This window comes from Sinohyriopsis cumingii, chromosome 6 (genome assembly GCF_028554795.1).
Source record: "Sinohyriopsis cumingii isolate HCF-2022 chromosome 6, ASM2855479v2, whole genome shotgun sequence".
Taxonomy (NCBI): Eukaryota; Metazoa; Mollusca; class Bivalvia; order Unionida; family Unionidae; genus Sinohyriopsis; species Sinohyriopsis cumingii.
The window spans coordinates 152,484,103-152,507,612 of NC_142966.1; the positions used below are offsets into that span (position 1 = coordinate 152,484,103).

At 38.4% G+C, this 23,510-nt stretch overlaps 1 protein-coding gene across 1 annotated transcript in view; it reads left to right on the plus strand.

Moving 5' to 3' along the window:
- The first annotated feature begins 866 nt into the window (after positions 1–866).
- LOC149798283 (rho GTPase-activating protein 6-like) overlaps positions 867–23,510 on the plus strand; it is a 190,094-nt gene continuing 167,450 nt past the window's right edge. Inside the window, exon 1 of the mRNA XM_089963427.1 lies at positions 867–1,331. Coding sequence (XP_089819553.1) covers positions 1,298–1,331 — 34 coding nt within the window. The 5' untranslated portion in view covers positions 867–1,297. The remainder of the gene's footprint in view (positions 1,332–23,510) is intronic.

Here is a 23,510-nt window from a genome sequence, read left to right on the forward strand (position 1 = left end):
TACCCTAAGGACAAGATAACGCGTAAAATGTGTATAAAAAAAAAAAACTTCTTCTTCAAAGTACTGGAAAACGTAACCTTGTGTTACCTTGTCATCTTGATATACGTAAATTGTTATGCTAAACGGAATGTTCAGAAAGATCTCTCTCTCTCTCACACACACACACACACACACACACGCACACGCACACACACACATACGCACACACATCGTTGATATCATAATGTTAATGTGCCTTTGCCGTTTACTATGCAGGGGAAGGACCAAAGCTAAACTTTAAGGACTTGTCTTACAACACTATTTAAACCAATCAGATTTAGCAAAATAAAAATAAAAACAAAAATAAATTTTCGCCATAAATAAAGAACCCTAGAAGTTTGGTTAATATGAAAAATAACAATGTCTTTTGCAAAGCCAAATATGTTCCTTGCAGTTGTACTAGGCATTCAATACCTGTTTCTTTTTTCTATTTATGCACAAATATTCATGTGCAGAAATGCACACATGTGACCTTAAGGCCGCCGATACGTATTGCATCATTTACTAATACATACATCCTTCTCACGCATTGTTGTAATTTCTGCTCCCATGTAACTAATGTTGGAGAAAATTACAGCTATGTACACAAAACAAGAAGCAGCAAAACAGTTGATAAGATAAAAGAAGACAATAGTAAGCTCCGCATTTTTTATACTTTTTCTTCTCTTCTTCTTTTTTAATTCAAGGAGGCCCAAAGTTGGCTGACTTTGATAATTGTATCTCGCGGTGCGTATGCTGAACATTGTTGGTTTGCCCCCTTGCCTATAACGTTATCAGCATAGCAACGCCAAATATGTCTCGGGTAATGACGTCACTGCACCAGGTCCTTGGTATGATGGAGATAGTTCTCAGACGTGCTATTTCTGTACAACTTGAACAGTTGTCTCGTGGAATTAGCACAACAGTATTTCTACCCACTTTCACCTTTCAGTTGATTGAAAAGTCGAGTTGAATTTGTATGCCGTAAAATTGTAAAATTTATATATTTAGTATGGCATCAGACAGAAAGCACCGAAAAGGCCTTTACAGAAGGATGTGGCTGAAGTCGGAAACCGGAGTATGGTTTTCGGATTAGCGAGTTACGTTTTTGTGTGAATCTGTATTGTTTACAATCGTATCTGAAGCAACAGCAGCGCAGCAGCTGTAACGGCTTGCTTTCAGGGAAGAAAAGCTTATGCCAAATGATGAAAGCGGATACTATAACAACCACCCGGTACCCGGAATATGTTTAATTTGATTCAGAGGAAAAATCAACCCAATGGGCTTCACTGAAACGGAACTGGGCGATAAAGGTAATTATTTTGCAATATATTTTATTTAATTTATTTGTTCACTAGATTGACACGTACGTATATATATATATATATATATATATATATATATATATATATATATATATATATATATATATATCCGAGATACAATACATTTTTTAAATTTTAAATTTATTCATTTTTTATTTTTTGTTTACATCGTTTTTAAATGTGCACTTTACATAATAAAATATTAATAAAAATGTTTATCTCTATTTATTCATAAATGTTAGAGATAGTTATCAATAGAGAAATATGTATCTTTAAGATCCAGTTTATGTATTTTTATGTATTAAAATATCCTTAATCTGTGCTGTATATGCAAATCTCCATGTCAATTATTCGTTAAAGAATAAGAAAATTAGTTTAAAAATGTAAGCTATAACGTCATCTTGTTTATGTTCATATTGTTTATATCATTGATCACTTAGAAACAGATACTATACTACCGGGCATTTACCAGTTGAAAGTACATCATAATCCATGTTTAGTGAGTGTAATGTTAAATGCAATCTATATAAATCTGATTTTATAACGAATTGGGGAGGGTATACAGGTAGGAAGGATATAAAATTAAATGCAATTGCAAATTTAGAGACATTTTATTTGATAATTAGTATATCTTCTTAAAACTTTGAAACACATTATTTTCATAATTAGATACATACAGCAGTTGGGAATATGTCACACGATAGTAATTTTATGTTTCGTGTGCATATAATTTATTGTGTTTGCTTTTTTTTTTCCTTAAACAATGCTTTCAATTTCGTATGTATGGGTATATATATATATATATATATATATATATATATATATATATATATATATATATATATATATATATATATATATATATATGTGTGTGTGTGTGTGTGTGTGCTACCAGCTTGCAGTATGTATGTATGTCTGTATGTATGTATGCATGTATATATGTATGAACGTATGTATGTATGCATGTATGTATGTATGTATGTATGTATGTATGTATGTATGTATGTATGTATGTATGTATACGGTATATGAACAGCAATGTCAGATTCAGATTCTCAAGTCTCAGATACCTTATCACTTATTAACCACTGTCAAGTCTCGGATACAGTGTGACTTAGTAAGCATCGTCTGGCCAAGTCTCAGAATAACTGATCACTTGGTAAGCATAGTCAAGTCTCGGATGCCTTATGACTTAGTAAGCATCGTTTAGCCGTGTCTCAAGACCTCATGGATTAGTAAGCCTAGTCTCAGATACCTTATGACTGAGTATGCATCGTCAAGTCTCAGACCTCATGGATTAGTAAGCCTAGTCTCAGATACCTTATGACTCAATAAGCATCGTCTGGCCTGGTCTCAAATACCTTATGACATAATGTACATCCCCTAGTGAAGTCTCAGATACTGTTTGAAGTAGTATACATCGTCACGGTTCAAATACCTTATCACTTAATAAGTAGCATCATGTCTCCTATACCTCCTGTCAGGCCAAGTCTCGGATACCTTATGACTTAGTAAACATCATCAGGCCAAGTCTAAGTTACCTTGTGACGTAGCAAACATCGCCTGGACTTGTCTCAGATATCTGATGACTCAGTAAGCACAATCTGGCCAAATCTCAGATATCTTATAACTTACTAATCAACGTCTCTTCAAATATTCATTGTACAAAATCATACATAGCAATGTATGTATGTATGTATGTATGTATGTATGTATGTATGTATGTACGCACACACGCACGCACGTTACGTACATACGCATTCATGCATGCATGCATGTATGTATGTATGTATGTACGTACGCACGCACGCAACGTACGTACGCATGCATGCCTCCATTCAGTTAAAACAGTAAATCCTTTGCACAAAGTTGGGGTTTTCATATATATGAACAGAACGATTCGCAACATATATCTTTAATCAGGATTTATTTTTTATTACGACTTCCCAAACCATGCAATACAAAAGAAAGTTAGAAGAGAAGAAAGAAGGATAGTAAAACAGAAACACATGTGATCTGATGCAAACGAAATTCTCACATATTATTTTAATATTTTTCGAACAAAGCTCCATTGTTTATATTCTTAGCAGTATATTCCCTTTGGTTTCTCCGTTTTTGAAGTAGAAGATTTACACGCTGTTTGTTTCATAGCTTAAAAATTACATTTGTAATATACAAATAAAGAAGAACCCGAGGGTGCGCAAGATTTTTGGTCCAAATATATACTACTAGATTTTTATCACACAGTATGGATAGCGATACTTATCAAGTACGTTTTAGTGTGACGGCTAAATGCCTTGTATTGGTCAAAAGAAGCATGTAGTCTACAGATTATTGGGTAAATTGGTAGGTAGACACGTAGATGTGGATTTTAGTAATTGTCTAGTGAATGAATGTGTATGTAAGTCCTTTACTTACCTTCATAATATAAGAATTTACGAATCCTACACCAGTCAGAAGCATAAAATAAAAATAAAATATGTTTCTCTATAATAAAAATAGAAGCGACCAGTCCTTTACAGTTTTATATATATACTATTCTTCTGGAATTTCGTATGCATCCTATTGATGCGTTTTGCTTTCAATAATGAAACTGAAACATTGAAAAGACAGTGTTTACGTCTCTTCCACCCCATCACAAACGACCGCAAAACAATACTAAATTTCGCGGCTAAAACTATGCCCAATATGAACACGCAATAGCTTCTGGAGACATCTCCCACTGGGGATTCCGTCCCACAGACCAGACGCCTACTTGTTTACGCCCCACCCCATATTTCTGGATCCTCCACTGGATTAAAATCATGGGCAGCGCACCTTACCCCAATTGCGTCCGTACATTTTGTTTTAAATTTATTTTTTTACTGTTTTCTTGAGCTAATGTTTTCATGCGTTCAACACGAATCGATAGGATTGTTGGCATTGGTTAATATTCATGCCTTGTTTTATTTGTTTGTTTTAGAGTCCGATTGCGTTATCTAGTCTGAACATAAATTTATTTTTATCTTACAGTTGTTTACCTCGAGGTGTGTTTTAACCCTCTGTTAACTTACAGGTATTTATCGACACTACCAATGAAAATATAAAAAGTAAACACAATCTCCATCACAAATCTTAGTATGTACTTTTATCATACAATTTTATTCCTTATACGCATATTTCTACTTGGTTATTCCGATATTTGCATTGCCAACTGTCAGAAAAATGTTGCCGTTATGCAAATATAAGTTTCGTGTGAGTGTCATTTGTATAGTAAAAGCCAAGCTTGCTTTTTACTTGTCTATTATGGAATTAAGTAATGATTCTCTTTTTTGTACAAGACCATCACACTTGATACAGATTCTATGCGCTGCTTTCAATGATTTTTTTTTTTAAGAGGACCTTTTAATGGCAACTGTGTATCATAATAATAAAATGAAGGTCGTGGACTTTATGGACTTTTAGGGATTAAGATACAGTTATTTAAAATGGGGCAGTTAGAATAATGTATGGGATGGGTCCCTTTAATTATTTAATATATAAAAATTGCAATGAGTGATTTATCTCATTCGTAGTCTTCAGTCTATTTGAAGTTTATTCTTAGTTATTATGCGTCGAGACTGCGTGTCGATTGCAAATATGTCATTTATTTCATGGGTGAAACTGATTTATTTTGGTTTAAGTCGGCTACTGTTTATTTGCATAACCGGATTAATTGCATAAACGTTATGCAAGTAGGCGAGATACACTGCATGTATTATACAGCTATAACAGTATACTCTGATATAAAAAGAGGATATATTCCCTGAAGGAAACAAAGGTGCATTTGAAGTTCAGATATCTATACTAATGTAATTATCTTTTGTGGTCTCGGTTTGGTATAAGCAGATACTTGTGAAACCCTTGCTAGAAATATTCCCAGATGTAAACAGTCTATGGATAAATTACGTCATTAATCCCTAATGCAGACAGGAGATATGTAGATCTTCAAATATTACGAAATCAATGATAGACTCCGTCATACTACTTTTCTGTCTGTATTGCATCAGAACAGCTTTGTGCCAGGCTTGTGTAGTTACCACTTTAATCGAGTATAACCTTAGCCCAACTACGAACACTACAGACCCAGATTTGCCGTCGTTTAATGATTGCTCCGACAAAGTAATGACTTCTCTCTTCGCTGAAAATATAAAACGCATAAAATCTCGCAGACCATGACCTACTGGAGTATTATATGACATCGGATCTCGGTATTTCCTTTGAACGGTACTCTAGGAAGCGTGCTATAAATAAACGTTGACTTGCAATGTGTCATCGCTAGATGTAATCATGTATAGGGAAAACATGCTCCTATCAAAGCCTGATTTCCACGATATCATTAGGGAGTTGAGATAACCGCATATTTGATGAGTCAAAGGTCGAGAGAATTCCAGTAAATTACCTTTATTCTTAGGTGTATACTGCACAGGTGTTATGAGATTGTCTTCAATGCTGAAAATGATATCGATGTGAAACGTAACAGATTTCTTCGCGTGATCTTTGTAATATATCCTCGAGTTAATCATAAGAGTTTTAATAGAAGATCCCGTATCGATAAAATATCATTTAGCTAATATTCCAAAGCGTAATGGCGATACCGAGATGTACCGTAAAATCTCATAATAACATCAACATGCTGGCACGTTGAAGATCACATATGATACGTTTCACAGGTTTACTGGATTAGACACAAAATTCAGTGAGACCAGTCTTCTTCTAACCTACAGGTACCGCTTGTTGACTGGTATCCGGCCCAACTTACACATAACGACTAAAACGTCTGCCTCCGACTGGTTAATTAGCGACGTGAATTTAAAATCTAAAATCTTAATCGAACAAAGTATATGCATTCAGACTTACGCGGCTATTTCTGCAAAACAGACAATATGCTTTGGGTATATGTTGGCTTAGCAATTTGCAGAAAAATCATACATTTTGTACGCTGGATATTTCTTCGCACAAAAAGATACGCAATCTATTCGGACCACATCGTCTAACTCTGTGACTGGATTGACCTTTGGACTGACCGGAAAGTTGTAAACATATTTCGATACATACGCAACGTATCAGTCAATCTTTATTTCATAAATAGCCGAGGTGGAATGAATGGCAGCTATACATCCGAGGTACGATCCGAAGAATTGACCGAAAAGTTGCGAAACTAATACAAAGGTCTTTCAAATCTTACGCGGGAGAAAACTCCTTCTGAACTGCAGTGATTGGCTGGTAGCTGTGGGGGTGTAGTGGTTGTCTAGGGGTGGGGTTCTTCTTATAGACTTTAACGAATTATGAGAAGTTCCCCTGGTCCTTATTCAGAAGGTTAATTCTGGACACTATATTATTTATTGACTAAATATATTTATGGCTACGAGCCCCCAGTCAGCAATGCCGACAGTTAAATTAAAAGAAATACAAAGATGAAATTTAAACAATAACAATTTAATAAATGAAATTTAAAAGAATTTAAAGTAATCAATGTTTCTCTTTCACCCAATGATCCCTTTGATCATCATTTGAGTTCACAGTGTGAGGAGATTTTTCCCTTCTTGAGTGCTACTCATCTAAATCTCTTCGTTCCCTTGTCTTTTTCTCCTTTCTTGATCTCCACTTCCGCTTCCTCTTCTATAATCCTTGTTCCTTGCCGTTATCTTGACTTCCGGTTCCTCTTCTAGTATCCGGAACCCTTGACGGTATCCCTTGAGGTCACCCGAAATTCACTCGGTATCTCTCACCGTCACCCGAAATTCTCTGAACTTCTCTCGTCCCCCGAAATTCTCTGAGATTCTTTCGTCCCCCGAAATTCTCTGAGATTCTTTCGTCCCCCGAAAGCTTCCTGATCGAAGCTATTTCATGAATTTCCTAAATTCCGCCAATTTTTACGAATGGCTAACGGAGTGTGTGTCACTGCGACTCTTAAACACCAACTGACGAATTTCAGGCTTGTACAAGTCTTATTCCAGCTTCTCGAATCAAGTCCCACCTACAACGCATCCCGATTGGATGGCGACGGACTCTGGTCATTTGATCGAACTGTCAATCATAAAAATGTCAGTCTGTGTGTCCCCATGTACTGTCCAGCCTACCATTGTCGGCTTCCGGCTCTTTGAAGTTGTCTACGTCACGTGTTCCCATGTACAAAGATTCCCGCCAGATTTCCACTCAAGAGCTCAAACAAAGACTGGGTTACGTAAGAGGATTAGCCAACTTAGGCACTTGGAAAAACAAAGCTTACCTGGCTCCACTTACAGACTTATAAATACATGTATAATACAAGGGGTTGGGGTAAAACATCACATCCCCCCACGCTTGAGAATAAAATCAGGATTTTATTCACTCAAACTAAAAAAGCAAAAGTGTTACACGATATAAAGAACAAAATCAGCAAAATGAACTAAATGCTAAACTGAGTATGAACACGAAAATATAACAAATGATCTATATCATTTCGGCGCTTCTACTCATGAAATCTGCGCCCACGTTTTCAGATCCTTTCACGTATCTGATCTGCATCTGGTACTGCTGTAAAAACAGCGACCATCGCATCAATCGACCATTGGACAACTTTGCCTGCGCCAGATAGGCGAGTGGTTGGTGGTCGGTCTCCAATATGAACTTACGTCCATATAGGTATCGCTCGAACCGTGATATGCCGAACACGATTCCGAGACATTCCCTCTCCGATACTGAGTAATTCTTCTCGGCAGCAGACAACTTCCGGCTGCCGTATGCGACAGGAAAAAGCGTCTTGTCATGCTCCTGGAGCAGTACTGCTCCCAGTCCCGTGTCGCATGCATCGGTGCGCAGAACGAATTCTTTATCCAAGTCCGGTAGACGAACAACTGCGTCGGATGTAAGTCTATCCTTTAGCGTTTGGAATGCGTGCTCACACGCATCTGTCCAAACGAACTTACTCGGGGTCCGTTTCTTGGTTAGGTCAGACAACGGGCCCGCAATCGCGCTGAAATTAGCGACATACCTCCGGTAATATCCGGCCAGTCCCAGGAATGACCTCACTTCCGTTTTCGTGGTGGGGCGTGCGGCGTTTCTCAACTGCTCCACCTTCGACTTCTCTGGAGACAGCGTGCCTTGGCTCAGGGTATGTCCTAAATAGTCTAATGTCCTGAAACCAAGGTGACATTTGGAAGGGCGGGCTGTCAAGCCCTCCTGACGTAGCCGCTCCAAAACGTCAGCTAACAGAGCGAGATGTTCACCCCATGTCTCTGTAGCTAACAAGAGGTCATCCATGAAGTTGTGGACACCCCTATCGCGCAAGGGCTCCAACAACTTCCGCATCATTCTGGTAAAGACGCTGGGCGCGTTTTGTACCCCGAACGGCATCACCAACCATTGGTATGTCCCGTCGGGAGTAGCAAAAGCAAGCTTCGGTCGGTCTTCTTTCCTTACCGGAATTTGCCAATACCCCTTGGACAAATCCAGTTTGGAAAAATATTTCGCTTTCGAGACCGAAGCGAAGATATGTTCGGGGTCAGGTAGCATTTCAACTTGAAATTCTGTCACCTGATTCAGCTTCCGGTAGTCGACGCAGAACCGATGGGTGCCGTCCTTCTTCTGCACTAAGACTACTGGTGAGCTGTACGGAGAGTCGGCAGGTTCGATTACTCCCAGAGCAATCATCTGCTCGATTTCTTCCCTTACAACTTGTCGTTTCGCGTGGGGCAAGGGGTAGGGTTTACGCTGAACTGGTCGGTCGTCCACCATCTTTAACCCGAACTCGACAAGCGTCGTCCTCCCGGGTTTTTCTGTTAGCACGTCGGAATATCCGGCCAGCAAGGTCTCTATCTCGTTCCGCTGCCCTTCAGTTAACATGGGGTCACACTCCACGTCCGACGGAGTCTCGGCCCTCGTTAATGGACAGCTCGGGACAGTGTTAGCACCTTCCGTATCGCCTTCGATATCCTCGGTGACTATCGCTGCGACAACAAAATCGCTGGCGGTCTCCCTTTCCCGGTACCTCTTGAGCAAATTGGCATGGTACAATTTCTCTTTCGTCGGTAGCTGTATCCGGTAGGTTTGACCTCCGACCTTCTTGGTGACGACGTATGGACCCCTCCAGGAAACTTGCAACTTGTTGTGTTCCTGGGGCAACAACAACAACACTTTGTCCCCTACCTCAAACTGACGTGGTTTTGCGCGCTTATTGTAATTTTTCGCCTGTTGCGCCCTAGCTCGTTTGAGATTTCCGTGCGCAGACGCGGGTTTTATCGGTCCGATTAAATCCATGGCAACACGTCTAAAGGGTTCATCGATAAGGGGCGTACTCCCCAAAGGGATGGGTCGCTGATCCGTTTTCGGTGCCATCCTCTGGCATTTGTCACAGGAGAGACAGAACCGTTTTACGTCTCCCTGGACCCCTGGCCAGTAAAACTCTTTTACAAGACGGTCACGCGTCTTAGCAATTCCCATGTGTCCACCCATGAGACTCTCGTGTGCAAGTTTCAGTACTTCGCAACGCTTTTCCTTTGGCACGACGACTTGCTTGAAGTGTTCGTTGTGTTTCCTGGCGTGGCGATACAAGATTCCCTTCTTGTAGACAAACTTCACCGCGCCGTTCGGAGTTTCCCTTTCTGTTCCCGCTTCTGCGTGTTTGTGCAACTGCGCCAGAGTTGCGTCCTCCTGTTGCAGCTTCCTTAACTCCGCTGGAATAACATTACTAACCGGTGTCGATGTAACTTGGATTGGCTTTTGTTTCGGCTGTCGACTCATGGCCCTGGTTTCAACAGCACTCACTGGCATAGGTGTGCAGGTTTCGGGGTTCGGCTGGGGTAACACATAACGGCAACCCAATATGACGTCATGTGATAGCCCCTCCAAGCAAGCAGCTTCAATTTTCCCCTTCACGTATGGTGAATCGAGGTCAATGACAGCTACTGGTAATGAGTCACGCGCGCAGTTCGCGTACTGAACTTCTATTACCTCCCCTGTATAGTCCTCCGGCTTGACATATTTCTTGTCGACAAGCGCGGGGACGCTGCACCCAGTGTCATACAAGATGGTGGCGCCTTCACCATTGACAGTTGCGGCCGCAAGGTTGGCTGGGTTGCGACTCGCTTCCGGCACACATTCCTTCTTAGCTACGACATTCACCTGGGTCTGCCTGCCCTTGGGACAGTCCCTGGCAAAATGCCCCAGGCGCTTGCAATTAAAACATGTCGGCGGCCCTCGCCGACTTGCAAGTCCTGGTTTCGTGGGTGAGGCCTGTCCAGGTCGATAGGCGGCAGCCCTACCTGTAGGTGCCCCTCCGACCTTCCCGTCGCCCTGACGGTTACGGACAGCCGGCTCAACCTCCCCCATACGACGCGACTCAGAGGGTCGGGGTCGGTCAGCAACCCCGGAACCTCCACTCTTCGAGTGCGCCTGCTCGTATCGCTCCGCCATGTTAGCGATCTCTTCGAGCGTCCGGTGTTCTCTTTCTGCTAAGAAAACTGTCAACTCGCGACGGTAAGTACCCAGGACATGTTCCTTGAGTATTACCTCGCGTAGCCCTTCGTACGTGCGTTCGACTTCGGCCATTTTCATCCACTTCTCAAATAAACCTCGAACACGGTTGTGGAATTGAGAGTGGGTCTCTGTTACCTTTTTCACCGAGTCCCGGAAAAGTTTCCGGTAAGTCTCGGCGGTCAGCCGATAATGGCAGAGAAGCGCCTTCTTGAGGGCAGTGTAGTCATCAGCCTCTTCTGCAGTTAAGCCGTGGTAGACTTCCCGAGCTGCACCTTGCAAAAAGGCTGAGACATTAATGGCCCAGTGCTGTTCAGGGACCTGATGAGCGCGTGCGAGTTTCTCAAACTGGACGAGAAAATCGTCAATAGCCTCCTCCCTATCATTGAAGCGTGACATGTTGATCTGGACTATCCGGTGGTCGATGAAAGGTCGGCCGGTTGTTCCAGAGCTTGTACTGGCGTCGTCCCGTCCGTTGGTCCTAGCTTCAACTCTGACCTTTTCCATCTCCAGAGTGTGAGCGAGTCTGGCTAGCTCCAGCTCTTTCTGGGCGTCTCGGTCCGCTGCTATCTTGGCTAACTCTTGGTCCGCTGCTATCTTGGCTAGTTCTCTCTGGGCTTCTCGGTCCGCTGCTATCTTGGCTAGTTCTCTCTGGGCTTCTCGGTCCGCGGCTATCTTGGCTAACTCTTGGTCCGCTGCTATCTTGGCTAGTTCTCTCTGGGCTTCTCTTTCCGCTGCTTTTTCGGCCTTCCATTCCTTGATCCTTTCTTCTACAAAGGTTGCCAGGCGATCTCCCTCGTATCCAAGATCTTCCGACCCCATGGCGCGGTATTCCTTTATCATTTGTCGTTCGGTAGCCATTATACTAATGTAAAGTGATACCTTGTCTCAAAATTCAAACAATATACAGATATTTGTAATACCAGTTTAAATACTTACCTGTCGACAACAACTAGTTTCGTTCAGGTAAGATATTTGTTCGATATCTGCTTCACACGTACTGCTATGAATGGAAGATCTACAAAGCCTGCACATATGACAATAAAAATACAAGATGAGAAAATCACAAAATTTCAAATACAAAGAATGGAAAATATCTCACACTGTTCACTAATACTTCTACCAATAACTTTAAGTCCCAAAATAATATATATGTCTAATTCATATCCCGGACGAAGCGCCCACTGTGGGGGTGTAGTGGTTGTCTAGGGGTGGGGTTCTTCTTATAGACTTTAACGAATTATGAGAAGTTCCCCTGGTCCTTATTCAGAAGGTTAATTCTGGACACTATATTATTTATTGACTAAATATATTTATGGCTACGAGCCCCCAGTCAGCAATGCCGACAGTTAAATTAAAAGAAATACAAAGATGAAATTTAAACAATAACAATTTAATAAATGAAATTTAAAAGAATTTAAAGTAATCAATGTTTCTCTTTCACCCAATGATCCCTTTGATCATCATTTGAGTTCACAGTGTGAGGAGATTTTTCCCTTCTTGAGTGCTACTCATCTAAATCTCTTCGTTCCCTTGTCTTTTTCTCCTTTCTTGATCTCCACTTCCGCTTCCTCTTCTATAATCCTTGTTCCTTGCCGTTATCTTGACTTCCGGTTCCTCTTCTAGTATCCGGAACCCTTGACGGTATCCCTTGAGGTCACCCGAAATTCACTCGGTATCTCTCACCGTCACCCGAAATTCTCTGAACTTCTCTCGTCCCCCGAAATTCTCTGAGATTCTTTCGTCCCCCGAAATTCTCTGAGATTCTTTCGTCCCCCGAAAGCTTCCTGATCGAAGCTATTTCATGAATTTCCTAAATTCCGCCAATTTTTACGAATGGCTAACGGAGTGTGTGTCACTGCGACTCTTAAACACCAACTGACGAATTTCAGGCTTGTACAAGTCTTATTCCAGCTTCTCGAATCAAGTCCCACCTACAACGCATCCCGATTGGATGGCGACGGACTCTGGTCATTTGATCGAACTGTCAATCATAAAAATGTCAGTCTGTGTGTCCCCATGTACTGTCCAGCCTACCATTGTCGGCTTCCGGCTCTTTGAAGTTGTCTACGTCACGTGTTCCCATGTACAAAGATTCCCGCCAGATTTCCACTCAAGAGCTCAAACAAAGACTGGGTTACGTAAGAGGATTAGCCAACTTAGGCACTTGGAAAAACAAAGCTTACCTGGCTCCACTTACAGACTTATAAATACATGTATAATACAAGGGGTTGGGGTAAAACATCACAGTAGCCTCATGTTCTTCGTAGTGTATGGCATGGAATATGATTTGGAAAATCCTTTACTTTTTCCAAAGTTCGCTATATTACTACTGGAAGTGTGAGAAGTCAACACGGCTCAGCTATGTTCAGCTTCAGTTACACTTTGGTCAATATAATATTGATAGACGAGGCATATATAAATTAAAATTAACAATCAAATTCGTGAGAGCTCGTTGAAAAGTGTGTGTAAAACCACTTGCGTATTGAATATGGGCTAATCGCCCTGGGAGACACTTTGTAGGTGCGGAAAAAAAAGCGAAAAAAGCAAAGAGGAGAACAGAAAGGAAAAAGAAAGAGAGAGTAGGTAATGGAGGATACTATTTTGAAAATGGGGTGATTCCACACTTAATGATGCAACTGCCCTAAAATAAGAGTCAGAAGGCGGCATCTCGGACCTCCGAGATTCTTTGTGTGGAACTAAACAAACTAATGTAAAACTGTGACTGCTATCTCAAGGTCATGCCGGCATTCGGCATACTACTACTACTACTACTACTACTACTACTAATAATAATAATAATAATAGTAACGTATTTTGTACCGCTCCGGTGGCCGAGTGGCTAGAGCGTCCGCCTCGGATGTGGGAGGTCGTGGGCTCGATCCCCGGCCGAGTCATACCAAAGACTTACAAAAATGGTTCTAGCAGATACCTCGCTTGTCGCACAGCATTAAGAGGTTAGTGTTAAGACTGGTCGGCCCGGTGTCAGGATAATGTGATTGGGTGGGACATCATACTACATGTCTGCGGCATGATGCCCCAGTGCTAGACATGACTATAAACTGCCACATTGCAGACATCGTAGCAATATGACTGAACAAATGTTAATGCTGCGTTAAAAATCCAAATCACACACACGCACACACACACACACACACACACACACACACACACACGCGTATTTTGTATGAGGGGTGCATATTTAAGCCGACTACTGTAAAGCATCATCTATGGAAGAATTGCAGCGGAGTGCACACGATATCGCTCACAGAATGCGATGATCAAATAGAAATATTCTAAAGAACTGTGAGTCTGCCAAAATGTCATGTACAATTAAAATGTTTTTACACACTCTTGCTGCAGTAATAGAGGTTTTCACATGAAAGTCATATTATATGAAGCTTTTGAAATGAATAAATATGTAAATGTCAACAGCTGCATGCATCAGGTATATTATTCGCTTACCCTTCCGTTTGTTTGTATCCCTCCCATTTACCGATTGTTAAAAATGTCATCAAGGATATAATGAAAATGCACACAGCACGGTTATTTTATGCATCAATTGATCATTTCGAAACGGATTAACGCCAGATCGTCCCTAACACTGGCAACCCGTTGGCGTTTTAAACCAAACGTGAGTTTCTTTAGTAACATGGTCGCCATATTTGCTTGGGTGAGCCTATTTTTTTTTTTCAAACAACAGATGTCATATAATTCGCCGTTTTCGATAAGCTGTGAATAATACGTAATTTAGTTATATTACATTAAACACATATATACATGAGTTACACAGTTTATTTGTTCACGTTTTGTTGAAATATCACAACAAGAAATTGCAAATAATCGATGCAGGCGACACAGTTTTATTGAAATCTGGTTGTTCCAAAGAAACGGACAACGAAAGTGAACAGTCTGTCAGGTTGCTTCCATCGACTGCTTCCGTTTGGTTTGAAACGCGAACAAGATGACAGTTTAAGAAACCATCTGGCGATAAGCAGGTCAGAAATTACACATAGAATAAATGAAATGACGAAGGGCTTTATTAATTTTTTTTTATATCCTTGATTCTTTTCTTTATTTAAAATCAGGAAAGGGTACAAACAGACGATAGTGTAAATATACTCTATTGAATTATTCAGTGACTTTTAAAAAAAAATCGAGATTCCGGTGTCACTAAGCAGTACATGTATAAACTCCGTGCTTTACTTATCACACAGCTGCACAAACGTCTTGTTTCTGCTATCACGTCACGATACCGTCTTCGTGTTTCTCTCGCTTTTAAATGATTTTGTTAGATATTTATTAAATCTTACACGACTGATCTAGCATCGGATGCGAATGTTCAATCCGTATTTCCGTATTGCACATTCTAGCTGGAAGTATTTATATGTTTTCACAGACATCATCACGTCGATATTTTGATTTGCATTGAGTAGAATATTTTTTATATCCCAGGTTTTTTTTATAAAAAAATCCCTTCACGCTGTATAGCTAAAAATATATGGTAAGCGTTTTGTTTTGTTCCGATTAGTGGGGAAAGAATATATTTGATATGAAGTATGCATACGTTTTGGTCTGACGGCCACGACGCATCACTACGCTATATTGCCCCCTCCCTTTCCATCGTCTTGGAACAAATACATATTTAATTTTGTTCGTGTATAAATACCCACCCATATCACACCCAGATTAGAACTACTTTTGTATCTGACAGCTCCGGTGGCATAGTGGTTAGAGCGTCCGCCTCGGACGCGGGAGGTCGTGGGTTCGATCCCTGGCCGAGTCATACCAGAGACTTAAAAAATGGTACTAACAGCTGCCTCGCTTGGCGTTCAGCATTAAGAGGTTAGTGTTAGGACTGGTCGGCCTGGTGTCAGGATAATGTGACTGGGTGGGACATCATGCTACATGTCTGCGGCATGATGCCCCAGTGCTAGACATCACTATAAACTGCCATATTGCAGACATCGTAGCGATATGACTGAAAAATTGTTAAAGCTACGTTAAAAATCAAAATCACATCACACACATCACTTTTGTATCTTCTCTGACTTCCACGCGTCGATATTTATTGATGCTATTATTTTTCTAAATTTCAGTTGGATTCCAGTTTCATTCTTACTGTAAAGATAAATATATTTCATAAGCGTAAAAGGGGAGTAGTACATACAAAACAGCATTCTTGTGTTGTTCCGAGTCGACGGAAGGTACTCGTTTGACATGACTTGTGGACTCAGCTCACTATTAAGTTTACAATATAGTCTCTACATTCTTTTTCTTCTCAGTACTGTACTTTCCATTGTGGCCAAAAGCAAATAAATCATGTCTTATTGTAATGTGTCTTTAAAGATGAACTCGTAGTGAAGTTCTTGTCTTGGATTATTCGGCATTCTTTTGAAAGGCTGGACTGCAAACAAAACACCGTGCACTGGGTTACAGATTTCAAAACCTGACCATCATTAATGCCTAATTACTCATTGTGCATTTATAACGAAACACACCCAAACAACCACACCATAATGCTCATATTCTAAAGAATAAACAATTAATCTTAAATTAATGCTAAGTATGACTATTCTAGCTCTTGTATTGCCATCAAACGGAGAATGAAATGTTCTAAAACTAGACTTGGACTACAGTCGTGCATATTTGACCTGAAATAATAATTGTGACCCGATTCCTTATGACGACCTCGACGTATTCCGACGCCATATTAAACTCTTTCTTTCCGCCGTCTCCTAACAAAAGACGTATGTACATTTGTATACTTATTGCACATTAAGCTCCATGGTATACAGAGGGTACGACTGTGTTAAGAGCACGATGTGTTACGGGTACGATGTGTTAAGAGCACAATGTGTTACGGGTACGATGTGTTAAGTGTACGATGTGTTACGGGTACGATGTGTTAAGAGCACAATGTGTTACGGGTACGATGTGTTAAGAGCACGATGTGTTACGGGTACGATGTGTTAAGAGCACAATGTGTTACGGGTACGATGTGTTAAGTGTACGATGTGTTAAGAGTATGACATTTATGAAACTAGTTGAACATTTTACGTAAAATATTCGAGAGTGTTGTAAATTGTATAAGAAAATGCATGATTATTTGTATTACATGAGATGAATACATGTGCCTGCAAGGTTCCTTTCATTATATGCAATGGACACGAATGAATGGTTCCTTTCATTATATGCAATGAGTACAAATGCATGATTCTTTTAATTAAATGAAATAGGAAAAAAAGTATGATTCTTTTAATTACATTAAATTAGCACAAATGCATGATTATTTTAATTAAATGAAATATGAAAAAAGTATGATTCTTTTAATTACACTAAATTAACACAAATGCATGATTCTTTAAATTACATAAAATTAACACAAATGCATGATTCTTTTCATTAAAGGAAATGGACACAAATGCAGGATTCCTTTAATTGCATAAAATGTACATAAATACACGATTATTTTCATTACATAAAATGGACGGATACAAATGTGTGATTCTTTTAATTACACAGAATGAACACAAATGCATGCTTATTTTAATTATATCAAATGGACACGGATACATGGTCCTTTTAATTACGTGATATAGGCGACGTTTTAAAATATAAATATTTAGAAAATTGCATCATGGCTTTTGCCACCAGTTGAGTCGGGTGCTTCTTTTGCCAGTTTTACGTGACGATATGACATTCTTATCTGCTATAAAGTCAAGACGCGATATTTCACTAGCTAAATATAGAACAAAATATGCGTTGGGGTCAATGATGTCATGTGATAATTAAAATTGCATAGTTTCGAGAAATGCTCAGTTAACTCTGTACAATATATATATATATATATATATATATATATATATATATATATATATATATATATATATATATATATAATTTAATAATGTTATAATTACTTTGAAATAGAACGTGATCGCAGCAAATATCTCTAAAGTCGTGTATCTATTGCCTTTTTTGGTGAGGAGATACAGAAACTGAAATGTTAAGACCACACTAAGGGGCTTTTTTAAAAATCATGTTTATTGCGGTTATTTTTAATTTTTGCTGAAGCAAGTTAAACTACTTTCGGTGCTTTTGGTACATTTTATGACCATTCAAATCACAAAATATACGGTTTTTGTATCGGAGATATGGGACACATTGGACTCTTTGAGACGTATTTGTACGAAAGTTTTATTGGAATTTTATTTGCCTTTCTGTCATCGATCAGATAAGTTGTACATAATGCAGCCAATTCTTGCGACGCAATGGTGTCTGTTTGTCAGTTAGTTTTTAACAGCATTTTTTTTATACGTTATAGGCTATACCATGCCGAGGAAAGAAGAGTTAAGTATTGTTTTTTTTCCAATGACGTCTTTATGCTTCTGCCCCAACTTGCCTGAATCGATAACCGGCGATCCTTGTATTACGAATCCGACGCTTTGCCATGTTGAATAAGCTGTTTGTATATGTTACAAGCTTCTCGACATATCATCTGTGCCCCGTTGTATTTTTAATCTGTAGCACATACATCTAACGTTTACGTAATTTTCATCTCCGACTTAGCTTTGTACAAACGGATGATGCCCTATTTTGAAAGTATATTTCGTTATCATGGCGGAATGGCCAACTGCTTAGACAATCTGTCCAATCAGAAATAGCTTTCTGAATTGTTTGTTTGTTCACTGCGAGAAGTTATTTATTTAGAGTTTATTTATTTAGGCCATTTGATTCTGATACTGTACAAATTAATTTACAACCATTGTTACACGTATTAATTTCATTATTTATTTATTTTCTTCATTCTTCAACATTTTGGATGAAATCCAGTAAGCTAGGTATAAGCTAAGACGCATATAGACTGTCTCAGTTAATTTATGCACTGACTTGTAAATATCATATACAAATAACAGCATGGTTAATGTCGTAGTTTCTGGAAGTATTGCATTTTAATAAAATAACGTGAACTTTTTAGTGCAGGCGACCTTTTCATAACCGGCCGAATCACATCTGTTTGCTTTCTCAGCCTACGCAAAAGTAAAGAGGCATGAGAAATACACGTTTCATGTTATTAAGTGTTGGTGCTAAAGCTGCTTTCTATTGAATATAAATAGCATCCGTGACTGGTTAGCACTCTCCAAAAGAAAACAAAATAAGAGAAAATAAACATATTATTAATTTTCAAAGGGACTACATCGCAATAGCAGCTGATTGACTCGTCTGGCGTCGTGATACATTCAGAGTGCCAATTTTGTTGCAGGGATCACATACGTATCGTAAACAGGTGGCTTGATAGGACATGTTATAAATTCGCCGCGTTGCAGTAACATAACCGATGTTATTTTTCCCACAACACTTTGCGTGCACCGCCATATTACTTTCGGACAAATATAAAGCAACACTGGAGTATACATGTCTTATACAATGTAAACTATGAAGCTCAACTAGTATCAGTTTGTGCAACAAAAACAAGGATAAATTAAAAAACCAGCTTTGGTATATTAAACAAATAAATATTTATTTGTGATATGGTTTTTAAATCCTCTAATTGGAAGAGATTATAGATTTATCGACTATAAAGATAGTTCGTTTATTATTGTTGTAATTAAACACTGCATAATAAAACCCCGGTTTATTGTCGCAAATTGCACCTTGTATTTATATTCCTGTGTTCAGTCAAATTTCCAACCGGAATGGTCATTGATTATCCTCTTGTTTATTCTCAAACGTGCGTAAATTTAAATATTTCTTAACTCTCATATTTTGTCTCTCTTTTCCTACATTTATTGTTCGTTCGTCCGTGTGTTCGTTCTTTCATTATTTTTGCCCTAAAGTTTAATCTTTTTACTTAGCCACTTATATGCACCTACCTCTGTTTGTTCGTTCGTTTTATTGTACATTCTCTTTAATTCCAAGAGTGACTTGTGAAATTGAAAACTAATTGAATTAGGGTATTAATGGCATTCTCACTGATAACCATTCAGAAGAAGAGAATAGTCAGAAAATCTAGAGCCATACGATTATAATTAATTTGGTACAGACGTTCTGGAGGAATTGCTGAAGATTATTTGAATATTTTTAAACAAACATACATGCACGATTTAAACGTTTTTAATAATCATTTGTTTCAGACAATTAAAGATTGCATGAAACATCATTGTCGGCTATACATAAATCAACGAAACAAAAACCATGAGCTATAAAGAATCAAGTCATTAGGGAATTCTGAGAAATATCTGTGCATGTTTTTTGTTTTACTTCTGTCTGAACTTATGGCTATATGGATGTTCTAGCCAAAAACAGGTAGATATGAAGGTGACATTGATTTAAAGATTTTTTTGCTAACATTTGTTCCAGAAATAATTTACTATTAGTAGATGATAAATATTTTGCATTTTTTGCTTGCAAACTTTACCATAGTATTAGAGAAAAGAAAATTAAGATAAACGTTGCGATGCAAGATCATCTTTAGAAGAATAGTATATCTTGAAGTGCACAGTTTATATTCTATTTATCACGTAGACAAAAACCTATACTTAACGTCTGGCAGTTAAATACGAGAAGTGTATTGCGTTCCTTTATGTATGTATTATGGGACGGTAGCCTAAATGACTGAAATAGAGAATTTACTTCAATTTCCACAGGTAGGAAGATGACATTGTAACCACCATTTCAGTTGGATGACAGAGAAGACATTGTAAAGTTGTCAAGACTTTGTAGGGATATCCTACACAACCTGGCTGGCTATATTGGTGTGGTGACACCTTTTACAGCATCCGTTTCGTTGTCATGACATCATACGTGTCTATTGGTGTGGTGATATCCTGAGGGTGCTAGTTTTTCTTATAGGAAATACATATGTATCGTAAATACCGTTCAGTATTTATTTTAAAAGAAAAATAAAATAACTGGAGAAATTTCACGGTTATAAAATGTAAGAATTCTACGTCAGATTAAATAACAAGACAGAAGTCAAACGAATGTTTTCATCTACTGGAAACAGTGTTTTGTGTAGTATATAATAAATACACAAAGTTGTATTCGTGTTTTGCTTCAAGTAGAGGTAATGAACGCTTTTGATAAATACTTCTCGGCCTGGCGGCTTGACGAATCCCCACGCCGTACCCAACTCGTTCTTTCAAACAACTTAGAACAAAACTCGTAAGTATTTTTGTTTATGGATTATATTCTAAATTTCGGCATTTAAGTTCGTCATATCAATATGACGTCGTGGATATTATTTTGTAATGCCTCATACCTACCATAATCAGTACACGGGCATCTCATTAAACGTTGTGAAGGCTGATATATTAGTAGTTTAACTTCATTATGTATGACGTGTTAACGTGATCAGGAATGACAAAGATCATGTGCCGTCTGCATGTTCATCTGAATATTTGCCATTGCAATTTACACACTGTTCAATGAAATGACAATTTATGCGCAGAAACGAAAATAGGACCCATTCGAATGATCAAAATCCACCGAAAACTCGTAATTGATGGTCCACAGTAAAAACTATTTTTAGCACATCACTGTAGCAATTGACCAAGGATGTCCAACTACGCGAATATTGTAGGTAGGTACGTAGTCATGGCAATTAGCTCACATGTGTATACGATTAACAAACAGTAGGGGGTAGTTCTAATACAGCGAATTTCTTAGATTCACGAAAGTACTGTATTCTTTGTCAGATTAAATGACCTGACAAAAGTTAAACGAATAGCGTATAAACTCGCTTATAAGCCAATTCAACTACAAAAAGCACAGGCGCAGAATTGCCGGTGCACCGGCAGATCTGGATCAGGTTCAGTTTGTTTCGGAGCAATCAGTAGAATATACAACATAGACCATAATATGCAAGCGCATTTTATTACAGCTGATAAGGAAATGTGTTGTGTTCAGATTGACTCGACTTATAAGCGAGTATTACAGTTCACGTAAAACAAAATCTCTCTCTCTCTCTCTCTCGCTAACATATAATTAAAGGAAACAAAATGTTTCATTATAAAGTACATTATAAAATACTTTTAAGGTGTGAGAGAAAACAAAAAAATGTTATTAATCTATAAACATCATATGTTGATTGTGTCCATTTTCTCGTGTTGTATGATGACAAGTATTTAATGAATAATTTTGATGACATCTCACCCACCCCACTCCTTACCCAATCCATCTTGCTGTCTTGAGCATGAAACAAAATCTTTGTATAATTTCTGCATATTGTTACATAGTTGAGACTGGTTCTGAACTAGTATTTTAACATTTCAGTTGTATTGCAGAATTCATTTGTATTTATTTATTTTGAATTGAAGATCAATCATACAGTTACCTACCAACAAACGCTTTGATGCAAGACTTTAAAATAAAACTATAAAGAGGTCTTACAGTAGTAGTAGTAGCAGTAGTATTTGATTTAATGCAAGGCTGACTCTAAGTAAACTGTCTAATATATCTTATTTTCAAAAGTAGTTGTCAATTTAATGCAAAGTAATGTTATCTTCACCAGTAGTAGTAGTAGTAGCAGCAGCAGCAGTAGTAGTAGTAGCAGTAGAAACAGCAGCAGCATATAAAATAAACCTTTTAATTCTTTACTTAATCATCGTCAAACATTTTATTTAGACTACTTTTTATAATTAAAAGCCTCGAGGTGAAAATACTCTAAAAAAAAGATTGATCTATTTAAGAAAAGTTTGTGCAGCAATGGAAGTAATGTTTCAAATAAATTTTTAATTTCGATTCTTTCCTCACTGTCGAACCTTTTAATTACATTTGCTTTTCTGAGTTAAAACTTAATCTATAGATTGATCATTTATAATGGTACTATCCATACAACTTTTGGGCTAGCTCAAGTGGCCAATGTACATGAATGTGCTTAGAATACCTAGAAAACTTGCCGGACCAATTTAGTATACCATCTGATGGGAATTTGGGAGAAGTGTTGCTATTTGTGGAAACAATACTGTACAACACTATGCAGATGTTATTCATGACATGCCGTAGATGCCCACATGTAAGGAAAGTACAATGGAAAGCAGCCAAATTTTTAGAGGGAATCATGGCAACGTTTTACATATTAAGCAGAATGACAGAGATGTTCATATTAGTGATAATTTCACACAGATCTCCATTTACACCAAGCACTTTCTTGGGGAATATAATCACTCATAAATTATGGTGGGGTTGGGTGTGAATCATTATATTGTGATACAACGAGAAGATAACAAGTAAACAAAACGTAAAGTATATTAATACTCGGAGATGCATTTTTCTTGTAAACATTTACATTATCGCAAGTTGGTTTCCAGAACTGTGCTCTAAATATGAAAATAATTCCTACCGAAAAAATCATTCGAAGAAGATAGGTAATGTGTTTCACGCATACATTTGCACTGAAATGCTGGACGGACTAGAAATTGTTGTTCCTCGCTAAAACGAACTTCGCAGTCACAAGTTTAGTTACATATATCTGTTTCAGACTGTAAAAGAAACGTGCTGAAAATTAAAAACGTGCCCAAGAATGTTTACTTTATTTTTGCCTCAAATAATTCGAGTACTAATCAGTCAAATCTACATGTTTAGATGAAATATGTCACATAAAAGTTGAAGGACTAGTCACTTTATATGCTTTTTACTGTCGCCTCTTTTAGTTTTAAAAACTATTAACACAAAGCATCGTTGTTTGTT